The 18697-nt window shown below is 35.8% G+C and overlaps 2 protein-coding genes across 2 annotated transcripts in view; one reads left to right on the top strand and one right to left on the bottom strand.

Annotated features, from left to right (window-relative positions):
* LOC148599991 (uncharacterized) overlaps positions 1 to 18697 on the bottom strand; it is a 218527-nt gene that overhangs the window by 63720 nt on the left and 136110 nt on the right. The window lies entirely within an intron of this gene.
* Positions 13108 to 18490, top strand: LOC148599995 (uncharacterized). The gene is made up of 5 exons (XM_088558107.1): positions 13108 to 13505; positions 14889 to 15006; positions 15488 to 15599; positions 16461 to 16600; positions 18205 to 18490. Exons 1-5 carry the CDS (start codon positions 13298 to 13300, stop codon positions 18488 to 18490), a joined length of 864 nt encoding a protein of 287 aa, XP_088414233.1. The 5' UTR covers positions 13108 to 13297.

The raw sequence follows: 18697 nt of genomic DNA, 5'->3' as shown, positions 1-18697 counted from the left end.
ATTATGGAAAATTGGTCTTTTTGGCTGATTTTTATGTCCTATCTTGTAAAAAGTGTAGAAAATTTAGTAAAAATATCAAATATTAAACTTTGAGGGCTATATTTACCTAAATATGGTAGTAATAAGCACTTGAAATCAAGTTTTGTGTAGATTTGAGCAAAAATTAGGTTAGAAATGAGGAAAAACTCACTTTCATTACTGCGGTTAAGGCCATATAAGCATTCCCCTATGGCAACATGGAAAATCCATTATTGAGCACTTTTTTTTTGCTTTAGGTGCCCTTTACTGGTCATGTTTTAATGTGAAAACACTGTATTTACAAATTTAAAGCCAAATATATCACCTTTTGTGAAAATTTAAGGATTTAGGATTTTTGACATGTGATCAAGAAAAAGGGGGAGGCATGTCAGAAATAAATGTTTAAAAATAGACCAATTTCTCAGAAAATGATTACTTTTAAAACTATTTCTTCATTAATATTGTTAAAAAACAAGTTGTGATTGATATTTTTTATTTGAAAAGTCAGAAAAAGTTCTTTGCAAATATTTAATGCATTTCAGTATGGTAGAATATTTTCACTTTTTTGCTGGCACAACTTGGTTACCCTATATTTAAAAATCAAATATTTAAAAAAGTGCTTGTCACATTTCACTGAAACTTTGCAAATGCATTCAGTATGTGTGTAGGAAGATATCTGTATAGTTATTTATTTTTTCTAAGACAAAAAGTGACTCTTTAGGTTACAGACCACCAATTCAACCAATGAGCATTTGGAACGTACGCAAAAATAGTCCTACGCAGAAATTACCCCTGTTCCTCATAGTGCTGTGAAAAAAGTTCTCATCTTATTTAAAAAATTTAAACAGTTTCTGAAAGGAAAAACATTTCTGTACATTTTATAGGTGCATTTTGCTTCTTGTGATGTGAAGCCTAATCTCCATAATGATTTTTAAATGTACCCCTATCTTGTGAAAACACTGGGATTTCCCATGCTATTTATAGACCCTTCACTTCCGGTGACCAGTACTGCACTGCAAGTCTGCTAACCCCACATGCCATTCTGAGGATTGTGAGCTGACATATGTAGAATCATGCTGATATATAGTCATCTGCAGGTTGAAGTTAAGGTAAAGTCCAGAGAAGCCATTGAATATTGTGAAATTAGCATAGAAGCCTATGGGAAGTGGAATTAGTGGTTTTTAGCCTTATACACCGATGAAAATTAACAACTGCACAACAAAACACATGATACTGTATATATCTACGTTTTTGACACAACTGAAAACTAATCACGAAGTTTTGAAAGATTTAATTGTGAGACCTCAGCAAATGAGAAAACATAACGACTTCTGGTAATTTTTGCATTAAGTTTACAAAATTTCAATGCTGATTTTTTTTTTCGGTCATAGTATTGACAAGAAAATAATCTAAGAAACAACTTCTTATTTACTTGATGCAGGCTTGATTACCTATTTTATCATATTTGAAAATATGCATTTTACTCACTGTAGACATAGTAACATGTTAGCAAAAACAACAAAATTTTCTAATTTAAGCAGTTGTCCTTCTGGCATCATTATAATATAATCTGTTTCTTCCAGGAAACGACAACATCCACCAAATAACGTCAGAAGGAACGTACATTTTAAGGATTGATTTAGAAGACTTCGAACTTGATAGAAAATACGCAAAATATGGAACGTTTACGGTAGGACCAGAGAGTAGTGGTTATAAACTGGATATAACCGGATACAGCGGGGATGCTGGCAAGTACGCGTTTACGGTTGGACCAGAGAGTAGTGGTTATAAACTGGATAAAAGCGGATACAGCGGGGATGCAGGTAAGTACACTGCAGATCACAGAGAGTATTGGATATAATCATATAATCTGGGTGTGAGCAGATACAGCGAGGATGCTGGTAAGTACACTGCAGCTCACAAAAAGTATTGGATATCATCATCAAAAATTATTTGATACAATCTGGAGGTAAACAGATACAGCAGCGATGCAGGTAAGTACACTGCAGCTCACAGAAAATATTGAATATAATCTGGGTGTGAGCAGATACAGCCGGGATGCTGGTAAGTGAACTGCAGCTCACAGGAAGTAGTTGATATAATCTGGTGTGAGCAGATACAGCCGAGATGCTGGTAAGTACACTGCAGCTCACAAAAAAGTATTTTATTTTATCTTGGTGTGAGAAGATACAGCCGAGATGCTGGTAAATACACTGCAGCTCACAGAAATTATTTGATATAGTCTGTTTGCGAGCAGATACAGCGGGGATGCTGGTAAGTGCACTGCAGCTCACAGAAAGTAGTTGATATAATCTGTTGTGAGCAGATACAACTGCGGTGATGGTAAGTTAACTGTAGGTTACAGACCACCAATTCAACCAATGAGCATTTGGAACGTACGCAAAAATAGTCCTACGCAGAAATTACCCCTGTTCCTCATAGTGCTGTGAAAAAAGTTCTCATCTTATTTAAAAAATTTAAACGGTTTCTGAAAGGAAAAACATTTCTGTACATTTTATAGGTGCATTTTGCTTCTTGTGATGTGAAGCCTAATCTCCATAATGATTTTAAGTATACCCCTATCTTGTGAAAACACTGAGATTTCCCATGTTATTTATAGACCCTTCACTTCCGGTGACCAGTACTGCACTGCAAGTCTGCTAACCCCACATGCCATTCTGAGGATTGTGAGCTGACATATGTAGAATCATGCTGATATATAGTCCTCTGCAGGTTAAAGTTAAGGTAAAGTCCAGAGAAGCCATTGAATATTGTGAAATTAGCACAGAAGCCTATGGAAAGTGGAATTAGTGGTTTTTAGCCTGTAGCTCACAGAACGTATTGGATATTATAATTATATCTAGGTGTGGGCAGATGCAGCGGCGATGCTGGTAAGTCCATTATCAATAATAATGATTAGGATATGAATTAGGGCTATGTTTGTAAAGGTGTTTATGTCTGACCTTTCCTCTTTCCTTTAACATACTAGATCACTGGACCCTTTTCGCAAGTTTAACACCTAATACAAGACGTATTTCAGACTGCTTCTAGATGTTTAGTCGCATCGAATTCTCAATTCAATTTCACATGTGAAAAATTAGCGAACAAATCACACTGCATGCTTAAAATCGACCACAGAATGCTAGATCTATGAATAAATGTATGTACAGGTACAAAGATTTACGTTAAAGTCAATGAAACTTAAGTAAGCACTATATATTAAGCATAAATCATCCTCTTACTTTCTGGCTTCGTCAATCAATGAGCAGCAAGACATGTCCTGCAGGAAGCTGTTTACTAAATTATACAAACTTAAATCCAAACACTGATATCAAATCAAACAATCTTTCCAAGTTGATTCAACATAATGTTTGAAGACCAAACATAAACTCGTAATAGGCTTCTCATATACCCCATATACCACCCCATTCTTTATAATATTCCCAATAAATACAATCCTAATTACATATACCCATCCCAATAAATACACTCCTAATTATATATACCCTTCCCAATAAATACAATCTTAATTACATATACCCATCCCAATAAATACAATCCTTATTACCTATTTATTGTTTCAATTATTTAATTATCGATTAGAATTTCATATATTTTTCAATTTTCCAACATTCAATCTCTTATTTCGAATTAATTTTTACGTGGTTTCTACTTCACATCTACCCATCCCTATTTCACATCTACCCATCCCTATTTCAAATCTACCCATCCCTATTCCAAATCTATCTACCCATCCCTGTTTCACATCTACCCATCCCTATTCCACATCTACCCATCCCTTTTCCACCCATCCCTATTCCACATCTACCCATCCCTTTTCCACCGATCCCTATTCCACCCATCTCTATTCCACATCTGCCCATCCCTATTCCACATCTATCTACCCATCCCTGTTTCACATCTACTCATCACTATTCCACATCTACCCATCCCTATTTCAAATCTACCCATCCCTATTCCATATCTACCAATCCCTATTCCACCCATCTCTATTCCACATCTACCCATCCCTCATATACAAAAGAATGGTAAGTTTACCCGATTCAAGTACTGTACAAAGAAAAAAGTGACGTATATCCTATGTATAAAACCTGAATGAATTCACAGGAGAGTTTGTTCTATCCCTAGTACTATTTATTCTATTTAAAGTTGATGAGTATACTGCATGGCAAAATATTGATTTTTTACGAATCTTTTATGCAATATCAGTAAGTCATAGAACACGTGTACAGGGAGCAAGCACATAAAAAAGCGGAGTAATGCGGGTTTTATTAGGTCTGCGAGGAGAATCTGTGTTTAATATTTAATGTTCTATTATTCACAGGTGGCTTTTGTTTGTTACAGTTTTACGATACGTGAATTTATATTTAGTACACGTATGCATCTAATAGTTTAAAATCGATAACCTTACAATTGATATCCAGATGACAGAATCATCCAAAAGACAATTATATATAATTCATATAAAAATCATTTTCACCTTATATTTGTAATTCGGGAGATTCTATGAAAACTCATCCAAATGGAAGTAAATTTACAACAAAAGACAAGGATAACGATAAATCGGGCTAAAATCTACAAAGGTGGGTGGTGGTATGGTGCATGTCACGCCAGTAACTTAAACGGACTGTATCTAAGAGGAAATCATTCTTCATATGCCAATGGTGTCAATTGGAGTACTTGGAAGGGACAAAAATATTCACTAAAGTTAACCACTATGATGATCAAACGGAAATGAAAAAGATTGTTTTCTGTTGCGTTGAAGTAAAGTAAAAACGTTTTAGCAGAACTGTAGACTTACAGTAATATACATGAAAAATTAAAATTTATTTTTTAGCGAAACCTAGCTCATTTGCTTATTACTTTTCAAAAATAAAACCTGGTTTTACCGAATTACCTGATGTACGGTAGTCTTGACCTAAACACAAGATGAACAGATAAAAAGATAAGTTACTCCTAACTAAAGGGTAACTGTTATCTTCTGTGAATAAATTGAACATTACAGAGGAAACCTCCTCTGCAGAGAAAATTAATTTATACAAATAGGCAGTCCCTGAGTAATCAAGAGAACCAAGGTTCTAGCGGAAATTAAAAGAATACATTCCAGGGACAAAGAAAACAGACAAACACAACAAAGTACATGAAATAACCAAAATAATACGTACAAAGAAACAAAAGTAAATGAGCAACTCGGACTCCACTAAAAACTGGGAGCATGGGCCAGGTGCACCGGTAGGGTAAACGTCCTCTGTTTTTGTAGAAAATTCCGCCGAGTTGCTCATATAAATCAAGTCCGGGTAGACGAAAAAGGAAAGGAAAACTATGACACCTTGAATAAATCAGTTTTCATGGTCCAGATGGATACATCGTTAACGATCCACGAGTTCATGATGATGAGAGCCATATTATGAACCGAAATAATCACATATATATATATATATATATTGCAGTTAATATTTAATCGGATGTTTAAGACAGACACTTACATGTATCTAGTTAAACAAAATAGTAATTCATTCGAAAGGCATTGGTTTTGTATTTTGCTGGGATAGGAATACGGACACGTTTGTTTTTACAAAGCGCGTTATCTTTACAGGACTTTTACCGTCTGCTCGAGACTCGTAAGCGAAGTCAAGGATATTTAAACTATTTAAGTACCAAAATGATAGGGGGGAGGGGCATTTCCCCTAATGATTAACTGAAAGTATTGCACCTACCTCGTGGATATACATGTACATACTAGCCTGCTCATGAAATTGCAACGAAAGTGTGTATATTATATATATATATATATATATATATATATATATATATATATAGAAGGGTCTGAAAAATTCGCAACGATGTTAGAACTGTCAAATTTGCGAAGCAAATTTTTGGTCGTTCCCTCCGCGGGACTCGAACTCGTACCGCTGTGACATCTATGGCAACACCGCCTGCATTAAGTCCAGCTCCCTAGACCACTCGGCCAGCTAGGCTATATAAAAACATAGCTTTCGCAGGCCGGGTCATTCCACCTCGTAGGATTAATCTAGGGCAGTAACTTAGTACACGATGTATGGTAGTACGGGACAGTTCATCTGTAATTTTTCAGACCCTTCTATAAGTTTACGTTATCTTCCCTGTATCAATTTGATCCGATGGAGCAGTGTAGCGAATAGAGTCGTCATATTCTGAGATGTTGTATATATATATACAATAATACATTAAACGAAAAACTCAGCAAATGGACGATTCGGGGACAGAAAGCTCTGTTAAAAGACAATTTGAATCTGTGAAATATAAAAAATATATAATTTCCGCAGATATTGAGAGAAAATCGTTATTATTATTCTAGGCAAGGATATCAAGTCGAATTGAAAATGCATAATGCACTATCAGATAAAAGATAAGCAGCTTTACCTGATTCATACATGATTGTACACTGAGTAATTTACTTAGAGGGGTACAAATAAACTAGAAGCCTCCTCTAATTAATAAATTTCTTGGTCTTCGTCTGTCACCTCATTGTTCCCCTTTTTAATTCCTCGATCTGTCAGAGTTTTTACTGGGGTACGTATAGTCAGTGAGCTGTTAAGAATAACAAAGATTTAAGTCCTTCTATGGCTAAGAGTCAGGCATAATGTGTATAAGGTGTGACAAATGAAGAAAAAAACGCATTTTTGTTAACTTTCTTTTTCTTCCTTTTTTTTTGTATTATCAAAGTATTTATAACTCACCCCCCCCCCCCAGAAACATCCACCAAAGTGTTTAACTTTCTAAGATATTGATAGGTCAACTTTAGTTGAAATACACTATGGAAAGTAGGCGTGAAAATCCTCCCATGCCTTTTCCTATTTAAGTAGTCAAAAAAATCTATAGGATAAATTTAAATACCTTTTTAGTTGCATGAATTGAATATATTTGAGACAAAAAAGAGTAAAGTGCCACTCATTGCCTAATTCGTTTCATCGTTTGTCTACCCCAGACTTGATTTTTTATGAGCAACTCGGCGGGTGTTTCTAGAAAAACAGAGGACGCTTACCATACCGGTGCACCTGGTCCATGTTCTCTCAGTTTTTAGTGGAGTCCGAGTTGCTCATTTGCTTTTGTTACTTTGTATGTATGATTTTAGTTACTTTATGTTCTTTGTTCTTTATGTCTGTTTTCCATGTCTGGTCTTTGTCCCTGGATTACATTCTTTTGATTACCGCTATAACCTTGGGTCCCTTGATTACTCTTACAAAGAATGGTGCTTAAAAGGGTTGTTAAGTACTTCTCTAAGAATTAAGCAAAATCTGTATAAGGTGCGGCACATGAAGAAAAAACGCATAGGCTTTATTGCATTATCTAACTATGTGTATCTCATGATCATAACCTCAGTGAAATAACCATTAAAGTATTTGTAAATTTTGCTTTTTCAAGATATTGACATGTCAAATTTGGTTGAAATACACTATGGGAAAATGGCAGTCAAAACTATCTTTGTATTAGATGCTTCAGAATAAATTTAAATGAGTTTTAGGCTGTTTTCTTGATGTATTGAATACATTTGACTTTTGAAATAAAAGAAATAGATCACATATTTCTATCAAAGACATTTCAGAAATTGAAATTTTCCACAGACCCAATCACTTACCTTTAAACAATGTATCACTCCGCTAAATAACTTAGGATTTATAGCATACTGGAAATGCGAAACAGCGTTTTTAGATTTACTGTGTTTACTTTCAAAAGAATGCATTTTGGCAAATTGTATGACAGTGAAATTAACTCCGCCAACTCAACAAAATCCTAAAACAATCAATCCGCTATATTTATAAGTGAAGTGTCCAGGGTGAGACATATTTCACAAAGCACGCATGTGCACTTCCGATTAAAATGGGTGTAGCTTTTTCCGATGTATTGTCCTAATGTACATGTAGTGATAGCCTGCAACTCCTTGGAATCGTTCAAGAGTGAGTTGCAATCTACCAGCCTGAGATAAACAACACATCCTCGTTTTTAGCTGCACTGCAAAATATGGATTTTAACTTGCACCTTGGGTCCTTCCAGCACCGATCACTTTTGTATATAGTCACCAACCAGTACGAGGATACACCAGGTGGTGGTTTTGTACTCAACAAGAAGAAGTATATAAACGATTGGTAAACTAGTACATGTTAGACCAAATTACATGTAATCTCCTATCAATAATCCTGGATTTGTCCCTACATGTACATGTACCTACCTGGTGTTTGTAAACTTAAATACTGGAATCTGTAAGAGTCAGGCAAAATTGAAAAAATAATGAATCATGCTCAGAAAAAATAATGAATCATGCTCAGAAAAATAATGAATCATGCTTAGAAAAATAATACAAACTGTTTGATACTGTGGGCGCTTAGTTCATGGTCTATGTTTCACTATAAACATGAAAGGGTTCAAAAAATTTCACATATTGTTTTTAAATTACATGTACCACCCGCCCCCTCCAATTTCTGGTAAAATGAGAGATTTAATGAGAGAAATCGACCTTTTCCATACCCTATTATAATCTACCCTCGTTTGAGTCGCGCCTTCCACAAGGCATGCGTCTCCCGCTTTCAGAGACTCAAACGCAATATAAACCGCAAAAACAAAAACAAAAGATCAAACTGTAAAAGACCATTTGAAGATTTACTAGTGTTAGTAATTTTCCTTAAAGTTTCATAAAAACCCTTTTGAAAATTATTGATGCGTTTTTCACATGTTTTAAAAACATATTTATTGATTTTTTAAGTCTTAGTTCGTTACGCAAAATCTCGAACATAATATACTTGAAATCTGAGAGATCTCCCACGTACACTCCCTGAGACGTTTAGGTTTCCCGCACGCACGATACCCAAACGCACGCTAAACGCTCACCAAACGCAAGATAAACGAACGCTCCTAGCATGTGTTTAAACGCACGATAAACGAAAGCTCCTATCGTGCGTTTAAACGCATTATAAACAAACGACAAAAAATAATAATATTGCATATAATGTAGACAAAAAAAAATATAAATTAACATTAATAAAATTATAAAAATTAATAATAGCAAAAAAACAGAGAAATAAAGTTAAATCAAGGGAAAAAATCGAGCGCTTCTATCGTGCGTTTAAACGAACGCTCCCAGCGTGCGTCTAAACTAAGCTCCTATCGTGCGTTTAAACGAACGCCTCTATTGTGCGTTTATCGTGCGTTTAAACGAACGCAAAACGATGTGTAAATGCACGATAAACAATGCACTAACGCTAAAATGGAAACGTGAACGTCTCAGAGAGTGTACCCACTCTCTGATGTTAACAGGAGATTTCCAACGTACCCACTCTCTGATACTAACAGGTATGCTTTAACTCGTGTATTCATACAGTAGGTCACGTGACGAGATTTAAAAGCCCTATATTATGTTTTAACTTGGCAACACCTGCCTGCTTTCCGTCTATGCAAGACCGAAAGGATAGTCAGACCAGTTTGAAATCCCTCAATAAGCACCATCATTGCATCTGAACGATTTCATGAGCACCGATTTAAGAAAAGCCCATGAAAGATCAAATATTGTTCATGTATGCACAAATGGTGGCCTCATGCTAACAAAATGGCGGAATTATTTCGTCGTTTCACCTGAGTTTAAGAAGACATGAATGTGTTTAGTAGCACTCCAGCTTATAATTATGCAAAATGTGATTTATGGGTAAAAGGCCTGCATATTTTTACTTTTGTTATTTTGTTTGAATTGCCACAGTAAACATAAATTAATATTCAGTTTTTCATATAACCCGTGTCCTTATGAGATAAAAATTATATAGGATGCACTGTAGAATTCTAAATTAAGGGAGAAAACTCTGTAAATGATACTCAAACACAACAGAATCTATTGGATTTTCAATATTGATTATCTCCTAAGAGAAAGCAGATTTGAATGAATAGTTACACATTTCATTGTAAAGACTTATTAAACAACTTAATTACAAAATTAAAAATATGTAGCCTTTTTTTGGGTGTATCACATTTTTCAGGTTTTGCATGATTCTTACAAATACAGCTACATAAGTTCTTTCATATGAATATTATTGTAAGTGACGTATGTTATTTTCACTTTTTCAATAATTTTTTGAGAGCGTTCATGAAATTATCTGTTATCTCTCTTTGGCCTAACTTAAAGAATGAAATGGAATTGTTTAACCTTTAGAAGCATATTTACATTTGTAGGAGGGATGGTGATCTTGTGACTACACAAAAATTATATTTCGTTCCTCTTGTGTCTAACCCGGACGTGGTCGGCGGATATTCTTCAAAACCAGATGACGCTAATGTACCCTACCGTCGCACCTGGTCAATGCTCCAAGATTTTAGTTGTTGATTTGCTTTTGTTTCTTCATACGAGTTATTTTGGTTCTTTCATGTTGTCTGTTGTGTATATCTATTTTCTCTAGCCCCGTGCAGGTCCGGATGTTAAAAGAATAGGCCTTCAGCAGCGCTAAGCTTGTCGTAAAAGGCGACTAAATAGTGCTCAGAAAACTAGCCGGGGGCTAGGCGCTCTGGCCACAGAGCAACTGGAATGTGTGCCCCAAGCGGTGGAATGGGGTATCCCTGACGTGTTACATGCTGGGGTTGTCAGGCTATAATACGGAAAACCTGACCGCAAACCATAGTGGTGCACCTTGTTGGGAAAGATGCCACGTTCCTTGCACGTTAAAGAACCCTGCTATGGTATTCGATATGAGTAGGAACCTTTGCGCTCCGCCACAGGAGGCTAAAGTGCCCGACCTTACCCATCCCTCCCTTTTTCTAATAGCAATCAAAATTTGTCGATCCTATTATCCTTGTGTCCCATCTCTTCCTTTTTTTTCCTTTCATCATCATTCATGTCCATTTTATCATCCATTTCATGTTCATTGTCTGAATATAGCTGAAATATTGCTGCTATGACGTTAAACCCCAACAATCAATCAATCTATTTTCTCTACCTAGTCGTTATCTTGTACAATGTTCTTCTCATTGCGGTTCGAATCCTTATTGCCTTGATTTCCTTCACACAAGCAGTACAGTAGCGGATCCGGAGGGGGTTACAATGGGTTGGCACCCTCCTTTTGACAATATGATGCAATCTGCTAGCAAAACAATATCCGTTCTTAAAAAAAAACTACATTTGGTTTTGAGTAGAAAATATTCAGCTCGAATTTATCTAGTTTTCATTCGTCCTGTCAAATAATATACTTCCGGTTGTGGTCTTGATGTTAGTAACAGTTTTAAAAAAATGCAACTTGAATAAAGGTTTATTGTTATAGAATAACATATTTTTGCCAGCAGGGAATCTATTTACTATGAAACGGATTAGGAGTTATTGAAAGATAAAAGACGATTCAAACGTCTTAACATGTTTCACTATATTCATTACCATCTGTGTCCACAATACTTCAGCGATCTTATGCCCCCACTTAATAACAAGATTTCGTCGTATAATTTAAGCAACAGTGCGGATTACACTATACCCCCACTTCAGATTAACTAGTACCGAAAGGTCATTTTTCTATTCCACAGTAGGAGACTGGAATCAGCTAAATTTAGAGACACGAAATGCAAGAAACATAAGAATTTTCAAAAGAATCATTAAAGGACTTCGAGAAAAAAACCCTGAGTTTCAATTTTGGCGAAAGGAAAGATAATACTATACATAATAGGCTTAGAAACATGCGCAGTTCGCTAAATACTTTATTTCATATAAATGTAGTGCCAACCCCATCTTGTAGTTGTGGACATCCATTCGAATATTCTATCCACTATTTTATGGAAGGCAATTTGTATAATGAACATAGAAATTCAATGCCGGCACGGTTAGACGGTTTTAACGTAAGATTTGAACTTCTTTTTGACGAAAGTCTTTCATGAAAACATAGATAATTTTGCTTGTGTTCATCATTTTATCAAACGAACTGAAAGGTTTGAATAAGTATACATGTATACATGAAATGACTATCTCTCACATTACCCCCACCCTGCCCTTTTTTGTCAGACCCCCACCCTTATTCCATTTCCTTGTTTAAGTTTCAAAATTGTCCTTTACATATGTTAACTTGACAAAAGTTGGTTAATAATGTTCTAGAACCCCCTTTTTTAGGAATACCCGACTGTTACCCATATTTCCAAAGTGTCTGGATCCGCCCTTGCATTATAATATACTTATTGCACTTCTAATACAGAACTAGAGATGTTCGAGGCCAACAGGACACTGTAAAACGGACTTTCAACTCGCAATTGTTTTAGTATAGTGATGATTATATAAAAACATTCTTTTACATGAATTGACCTCTTAGATTGAAACAAATGTTTATTCACTGTCACTCACACTTAAGGAGCTAGGGTAAAGGACAAAATTCTTACAAATCTTTATAACGTTTGTATTCAGCAATTTACATCAATCTCATGTAAGCATCAACATAGCCTGATTGGTTTCATTCTGTTTCAAATAAAAGAGAGATAGGCTTTGGTGAAATCGAATATGATTAGGAACGTTTGTGTTCAACATTTCACATCAACCTCATCGAAGCATCAAAGTAACTCTGATTTCATTCTATTTCAAAAGAAAGCTTATTAGGCTTTGGTGAAATTGAATATAATACAAACATATCACCGATTTCAAGAGTTATTTCCCTTACCCTAAGTCTACATTGTACCTCCTTAAATAACAGTGAGCAAAAAGACCGCAAGTAGTTACCCACCACAAAAAGAAAAAAATCAAACGGGGTGGATCCATCCCCAACCTCCCCCGTCGAATGGGAGACCATTCCATTGTGTCAAATGAAAATGGCAGCGATTGAAGTCTTTCATACATTAAACAGTGTATCAGAAAGCATGCGCGTAATGGGTTGTATACAGTATGTATATGCCAAACACAAATGCGTAGCTATTTATTTTGCACGGCATATTTGAACTCAGTGTACAATAACTTGGTGTAGTATTGTATAGTCTGTAAAACACTTAATTACTGTTCGCAGATCAAATGCACCACACATCTAAAAATCTTTCCAACCCAAACAGCCAACTATAAAATGATATGAACTTCATTTAACCTTCACGCATTCTTTGGAGTACTTCGCTGTGTGGTATACGTGCATCTAGAGGCAATTTATGTTTTCATTTTTGTGTAAAATCCGCCATCTTTGGGAAAACCACCGGGTAGGGTGACGAACATTGCCATTGGGTGTTAAACGAGTGCGTTGGCATACGATTAAATAAATATGTAATATGGAATCTTGTTTTAATTACCGAATTGATGGATTTTGCATTTATTACTAAAGTTTTTACTGTAGCCCTAACATCGGTTATTTTTACCACTGGACAAGACTGTCCGGATCCCGTGTGCAGGGAGGAATGGGACCGTTACTCTTTCCCGAACCCTAAAAGAGAAAGTGGATTATGCGGGCGCAGCTGTAAGGATTCCTTTATATGTGACCCGTGTGAAATACTGAACGGTCAGGCAGGTAAAGTTGGAAGTTTTTGTAAAGCACATACAATTCCCTTTTGAAGAAAAAGGTTGTTCAAAGGGAAACCAGGTAAAATGGGGCTACTATTTATTTGCTTTTCGTTCAAATTTTGCAACAAAGGGGAGATTACTCCCCTCCCCCCCCCAATCCGCCAGCGAAATTTTAGATATGACGTTAATTAAGCGACAATCTGTTATTGTTATTCTGGAGTTTTATTTACATTATCTGTTCACAATGCCTTTTTGTATCGCGCTAGAAGTCTAACAAATAGGCTTCTGGAACAGCGTTATGTTGTTACAAGATTGAAGTCATCACTACAGAAGTTTTATGGTCGTCATCATGAACTCGTGGATCGTTATGATGTATCCATCAGCACCATGAAAACTGATTTATTCAACGGGTCATAGTTTACCTTTCCTCGTTTGTCTACCCCAGACTTGACTTTTTATGAGCAACTCGGCTGGTGTTTCAAGAAAAGCAGAGGACGCTTACTATACGGGTGCACCTGGTCCATGCTCCCAGTTTTTAGTGGAGTCCGAGTTGCTCATTTACTTTTGTTACTTTGTATGTATGATTTTAGTAACTTTGTGTTCTTTGTTGTGTGTGTCTGTTTTCCATGTCTGGTCTCTGTCCCTGGATTACATTCTTTTGATTACCGCTATAACCTTTGTTCCTTGATTACTCTTATAGCATATTAACTAATATCAATTGTGTACACAGTTCATGACCGGTCAAGAAACAATATTGAAAAATTCCAATCGGAACTACTCGGTCATTTATATTACATGTACACAAAAGAAATAAAATAAATAAATAATCTTATGCAGGAAGGAGAATTTCTTCTTCACGAATTTGCCCTTTCGGTCATCGTCCCTTTTTCAAAGCCTTAACAAACGAAAGCAAAGTGTATAAATGCGATGCTCGGTTGTTGACTGTGTTTTACTCATATAAGAGTTGATTTCTTGGAGTACAGTAACTGTATTGGGTAAAATTTCAATTCCTCGATATATAGGGTGGTGGGGAATGAGGGAATGGGGGTCAGAGTAAGTCATATTTTGCTATGTGAAAACCCCAAATTGATTCGCATCAAAATCTAAAATATTAGGTACACAATGTTCATATGTATATTAATAAAATTTCTGTGAAAAATTCATTACATTCATTCAGCGGTGTAGGAGGAGTGATGAATAAGTGATGCCCCCCTCTATGAACCGAAAGGAAGGCAAGAAGGACATACAAACGTATCTCACATTATTGTTACTTTCACCGTAAATCTGGACCTCCGTTGCCATGGGAACCAACGTTACAAAATATACTGGTGCAAATTGGAGGCACTTTGAACACTTTACTCAGTTTAGTCTTTTCTTCTTTGTTTTACAGCTGGTGAAATAGATGAAATGTTGTGGAATGTACCGGCTCACAAACCTCTTTGTGACGACACACTGGATAACTATGTTATAGCACTCGCTGTAATCAATAAAATGAAAATCGTGTCTGGGTGAGTATAAATTATGCAAACGTGGGTTACATTCTAAAAAACGAACAATTAACTCTCATACTTGGAACATTTTCAAAACTTTAATCCAATCTGATTCTAGAATTATAGTTGAACTTATTGAATTTTTTAACTCCACTCTTTGCACCAAAACCCTTTGAGATACTTAATACTGATATTCAGCCCCACTTTTTGTGCACCCAAGGTCATTTTAGTGTGTATCGGAAATAGCCCAAGGCATGTAATTCCGATTGAATACATACATCAGAGCATCTCATTTGTACGTGTATCTCCATTTAATTGTAATTGTCGGATGAATCTGTGAACTTTGCACTTTAAAACGTCGATCGACAAAAGCATGAAATATCTTGAGCGGCAAACCGTTGAATCGATACTCTGACGTTACCCAATGAAGTTCGACCTTACAACGAGCATTTCGTTAGAATTTCCGAATAACTCTTTTCCACGTTTAATATCATTTTAGAAATGAAAAGTTAAACGCCAAACAATTTGCAGACGCCCTAAGAAACAAGTGGGATTTTACAGGGTCATGTCATGCTGACGTTGTCATTTTCTTTTCGAAAGAGGATAGGCAGGTAAGAGGGCGATTAGAGAATATGTATTTCTATAAATTTTAGGCTATTAATGCAAAAGTATAATACTTTTAACCAAAGAAATAGAATGTTCATTATAGATATATGTCGAGTAAATAAAGATTCTATTCGCAATTGTTTCCCTGTAGATCGATTTTCCGCTTACTACATCGTCGTCAGTTATTCGTTAATTAATTCCGAAGACGTATGCCAATTTCTATAAGAATTAGACAGTGAGGAAAATTTTGCTGACAACTCACAATGTTATTTTTAAAACTATTTGTAACATGAGAACTTAAATATAGAAGTTAGGCTAGAATGATTGGAGCTAAATCAGGGGCAGTTAACTCTATCCTGATGAAATTTCTCCGATTACACTGCAAAAGAAAATAAGACTTAAAGCTGCTTAAGATGAATAGATATGAGATATATTTGTCAATTTGAGGTTATTCCGGAGAGGGATCTGGGGGTAGAAACAAAGAACCCGAACATCCTTATTTTTGGATTTTTAAAAAAAAAAAAAATTAAAGTTAAGTCAGAAGTGAGTAAATAATAGGTTTAAGAAGATAGACCTTGGGTAAGGGACATAACTCATGAAATCAGTGATATGTTTGCGTCATACTCAAATTCACCAAAGCCTCTCAAGCAGAATAAAATGAATCAAAGTTAATTAGATGCTTACATAAGATTGATGTAAAATTCTGAATACAAACGCTTCAATGACTTTTAAGAGTTTTGCCCCTTACCCTAGGTCTACCTCCTTAAACGATACAAAACAACATAGAAAACTAAATTTTTTGTTCAGTGTGTAATAACAGCACTATACATAGACATAGTTTATAATTAGAGCTGTTTAATCAACAGATTTATTCTTCGCCTGGTAAAGTAGCAAACAAAATATTGACTGCAGAATGTATACAAATAATTTACGAAGAAACCCGAGATAAATATCTAACAGAAAACCTGTTTGGCGAAGGTCTTAAATATATGATCAGAGAGTACAAGTAAGTCAATAAAATACACTGTAACCTGCCTTAACGAAACCCCGTTTTGTTACTAATATTGTGCGGTTTAGACAGGTGTTTGGTTTAGACATGTGTTCGGTTTAGACAAGTGTTTGGTTGAGACAGGTGTTCAGTTTACAAAGGTTCGAAATACATTTTAATTAATACAAAAGGGCATTAAAATCTGTCAGGTTTAGAAAGGCTTTCGGATTACTAAAGGTTTGGATTAGACAGGTTTCACTAACCTGTACATGTCACCTATACATGAACATGTACATGTACATATACTTCCACAGCCGAGAAACATTGTTTGCTATTTCGATTTGGCTTCCTGTTTTGACGTTTTTGTCAAGTCTTTGGAATCGATGTTTCTGAATTGTCATTTTTTTATGCTTCTTGATTTTTTGTTGATACATTTACATTGTATGTAAACCAATCGGAAATACTCGTCCAGTTCTTTTATATACACTATAAATTAACGTTTTAAGAGAGGAAGATAAATTTTTTCTTCCATTATTTGATGTAAACGAGGCCATCTGGACTATATTTTCCCCTATGCTTCACAGGCAAAATTATTTCACGTTATTTTCGCACGAATTTCACATAACTTTCACCCGGTCTGAGCAAATAAACTTTGTGACAGAGTTCACTTGAAATTCGGGTGAATCGAGTCTTCACGCGAAATTCACGTGAATTGTTCGCATGCAATTCATGTTAAGTGAATTTCACGTGAAGTTCACGTGACGTTCATGTGAAGTTTACATAAATTTTATGTGAAGCTCGATTAACATGAATTTCACGTGGAAAATATCTAACTGTGTACAAACGTATTTTCTGGAATTGAAAGTGAAAATTCAAAATACCGACACTTGAAGATACATTTATCCTCTGTTTTAAATACATGTATAAAAGGAACAAGTTTATATACATAGTACAAAAAAGTAGTTGTGTATTTAGAGAGCATTATCACGATTGATTGACTACCCGAATGCTTCAATTCGCAGGGAATATCAGTGTCCAATGTCAGTCAACGATCGATTTTGCACTCAACATTAATACATGTATGCAACTACCGATACATATTTACTGAGTGTATTCATTGAAGAAATTGAAGCGGAATGTTCGGACAATTTCAGATTCCAATGAAAATTCTGAAATTAAATTGCGTCGATCACATGTAATTTGTCTTAACAGAACAAGGCCCAGATCGGTCATCGGTTATCGACCAGTCATTAATCAGTCAAATTGTCGGTCATATGTGACTTGTTGTCATACATCAACACTCAATCTCTTCCGAACTGTACTTAAGGAGATATAACTAGGGTAAGGGGCATAACCTTGAAATTAATTATATGTTTGTTTCGAATTTAATTTCACCAAAGCCATACAAGCTTTCATTTGAAGCATAGTTAAATCGGTCCAAGTTACTTTGATGCTTACATGAGATTGATGTAAAATGCTGAAGACAAACATCCCAATGATTTGTAAGAGTTTTGTCCCTTACCCTAGATCTAACCCCTTGATAAGACCAGACGCCAGTAGTATGCACACAATAATGTCAAACATCTCATAACCTAACTCTTTCAAAATATACCTGTTTTCAGGAGAGTGTTCAAGACGGCCCAATGTAAGGAAGATCCTATACTGATGAAAGTTGTTTACGGACTTATTGGGGGAGTTGTTGCATTAATTGGTATTTGTTGCTGCGGCTGCTTGTGTTGCGGACTTAAAGTGGAACAGAAGACCAGATCGAGTGGACAAGGTGTTGGGTCGACAGCTGTGAGATCGAATACAACGGGGTTCCATGCAGTTTCACATTACGATAGTGGGGGTTGTGATGGGGGAGGGGGAAATGATGACGGAGGGGGAGGGGGTGGTGGGGATTTTTAATGCCGTCTTCAGGGAAGTGTCCTTATACATATTACAAGAGATTTGTGTAAACACCGTTAGCGTCCCTTTAGAAAAGTCATGTGTAGTTATGATGTCATCAAAAGACGTCTAAGTGAGAGGGATTTTAGGAAGTGATAAAAGCAGGGCTTGAAATTCAGCTGACCTCAGTTAAATGAAAATAGTCTCTTTATTAGCTTGACTTAGATG

Source organism: Perna viridis, chromosome 13 (genome assembly GCF_037379345.1).
Source record: "Perna viridis isolate PV_CMFRI_1.1 ecotype Kerala chromosome 13, ASM3737934v1, whole genome shotgun sequence".
Taxonomy (NCBI): Eukaryota; Metazoa; Mollusca; class Bivalvia; order Mytilida; family Mytilidae; genus Perna; species Perna viridis.
The sequence above is the reverse complement of the archived record's forward strand: the minus strand, read 5'-3'. Positions and strand labels throughout refer to the sequence as shown.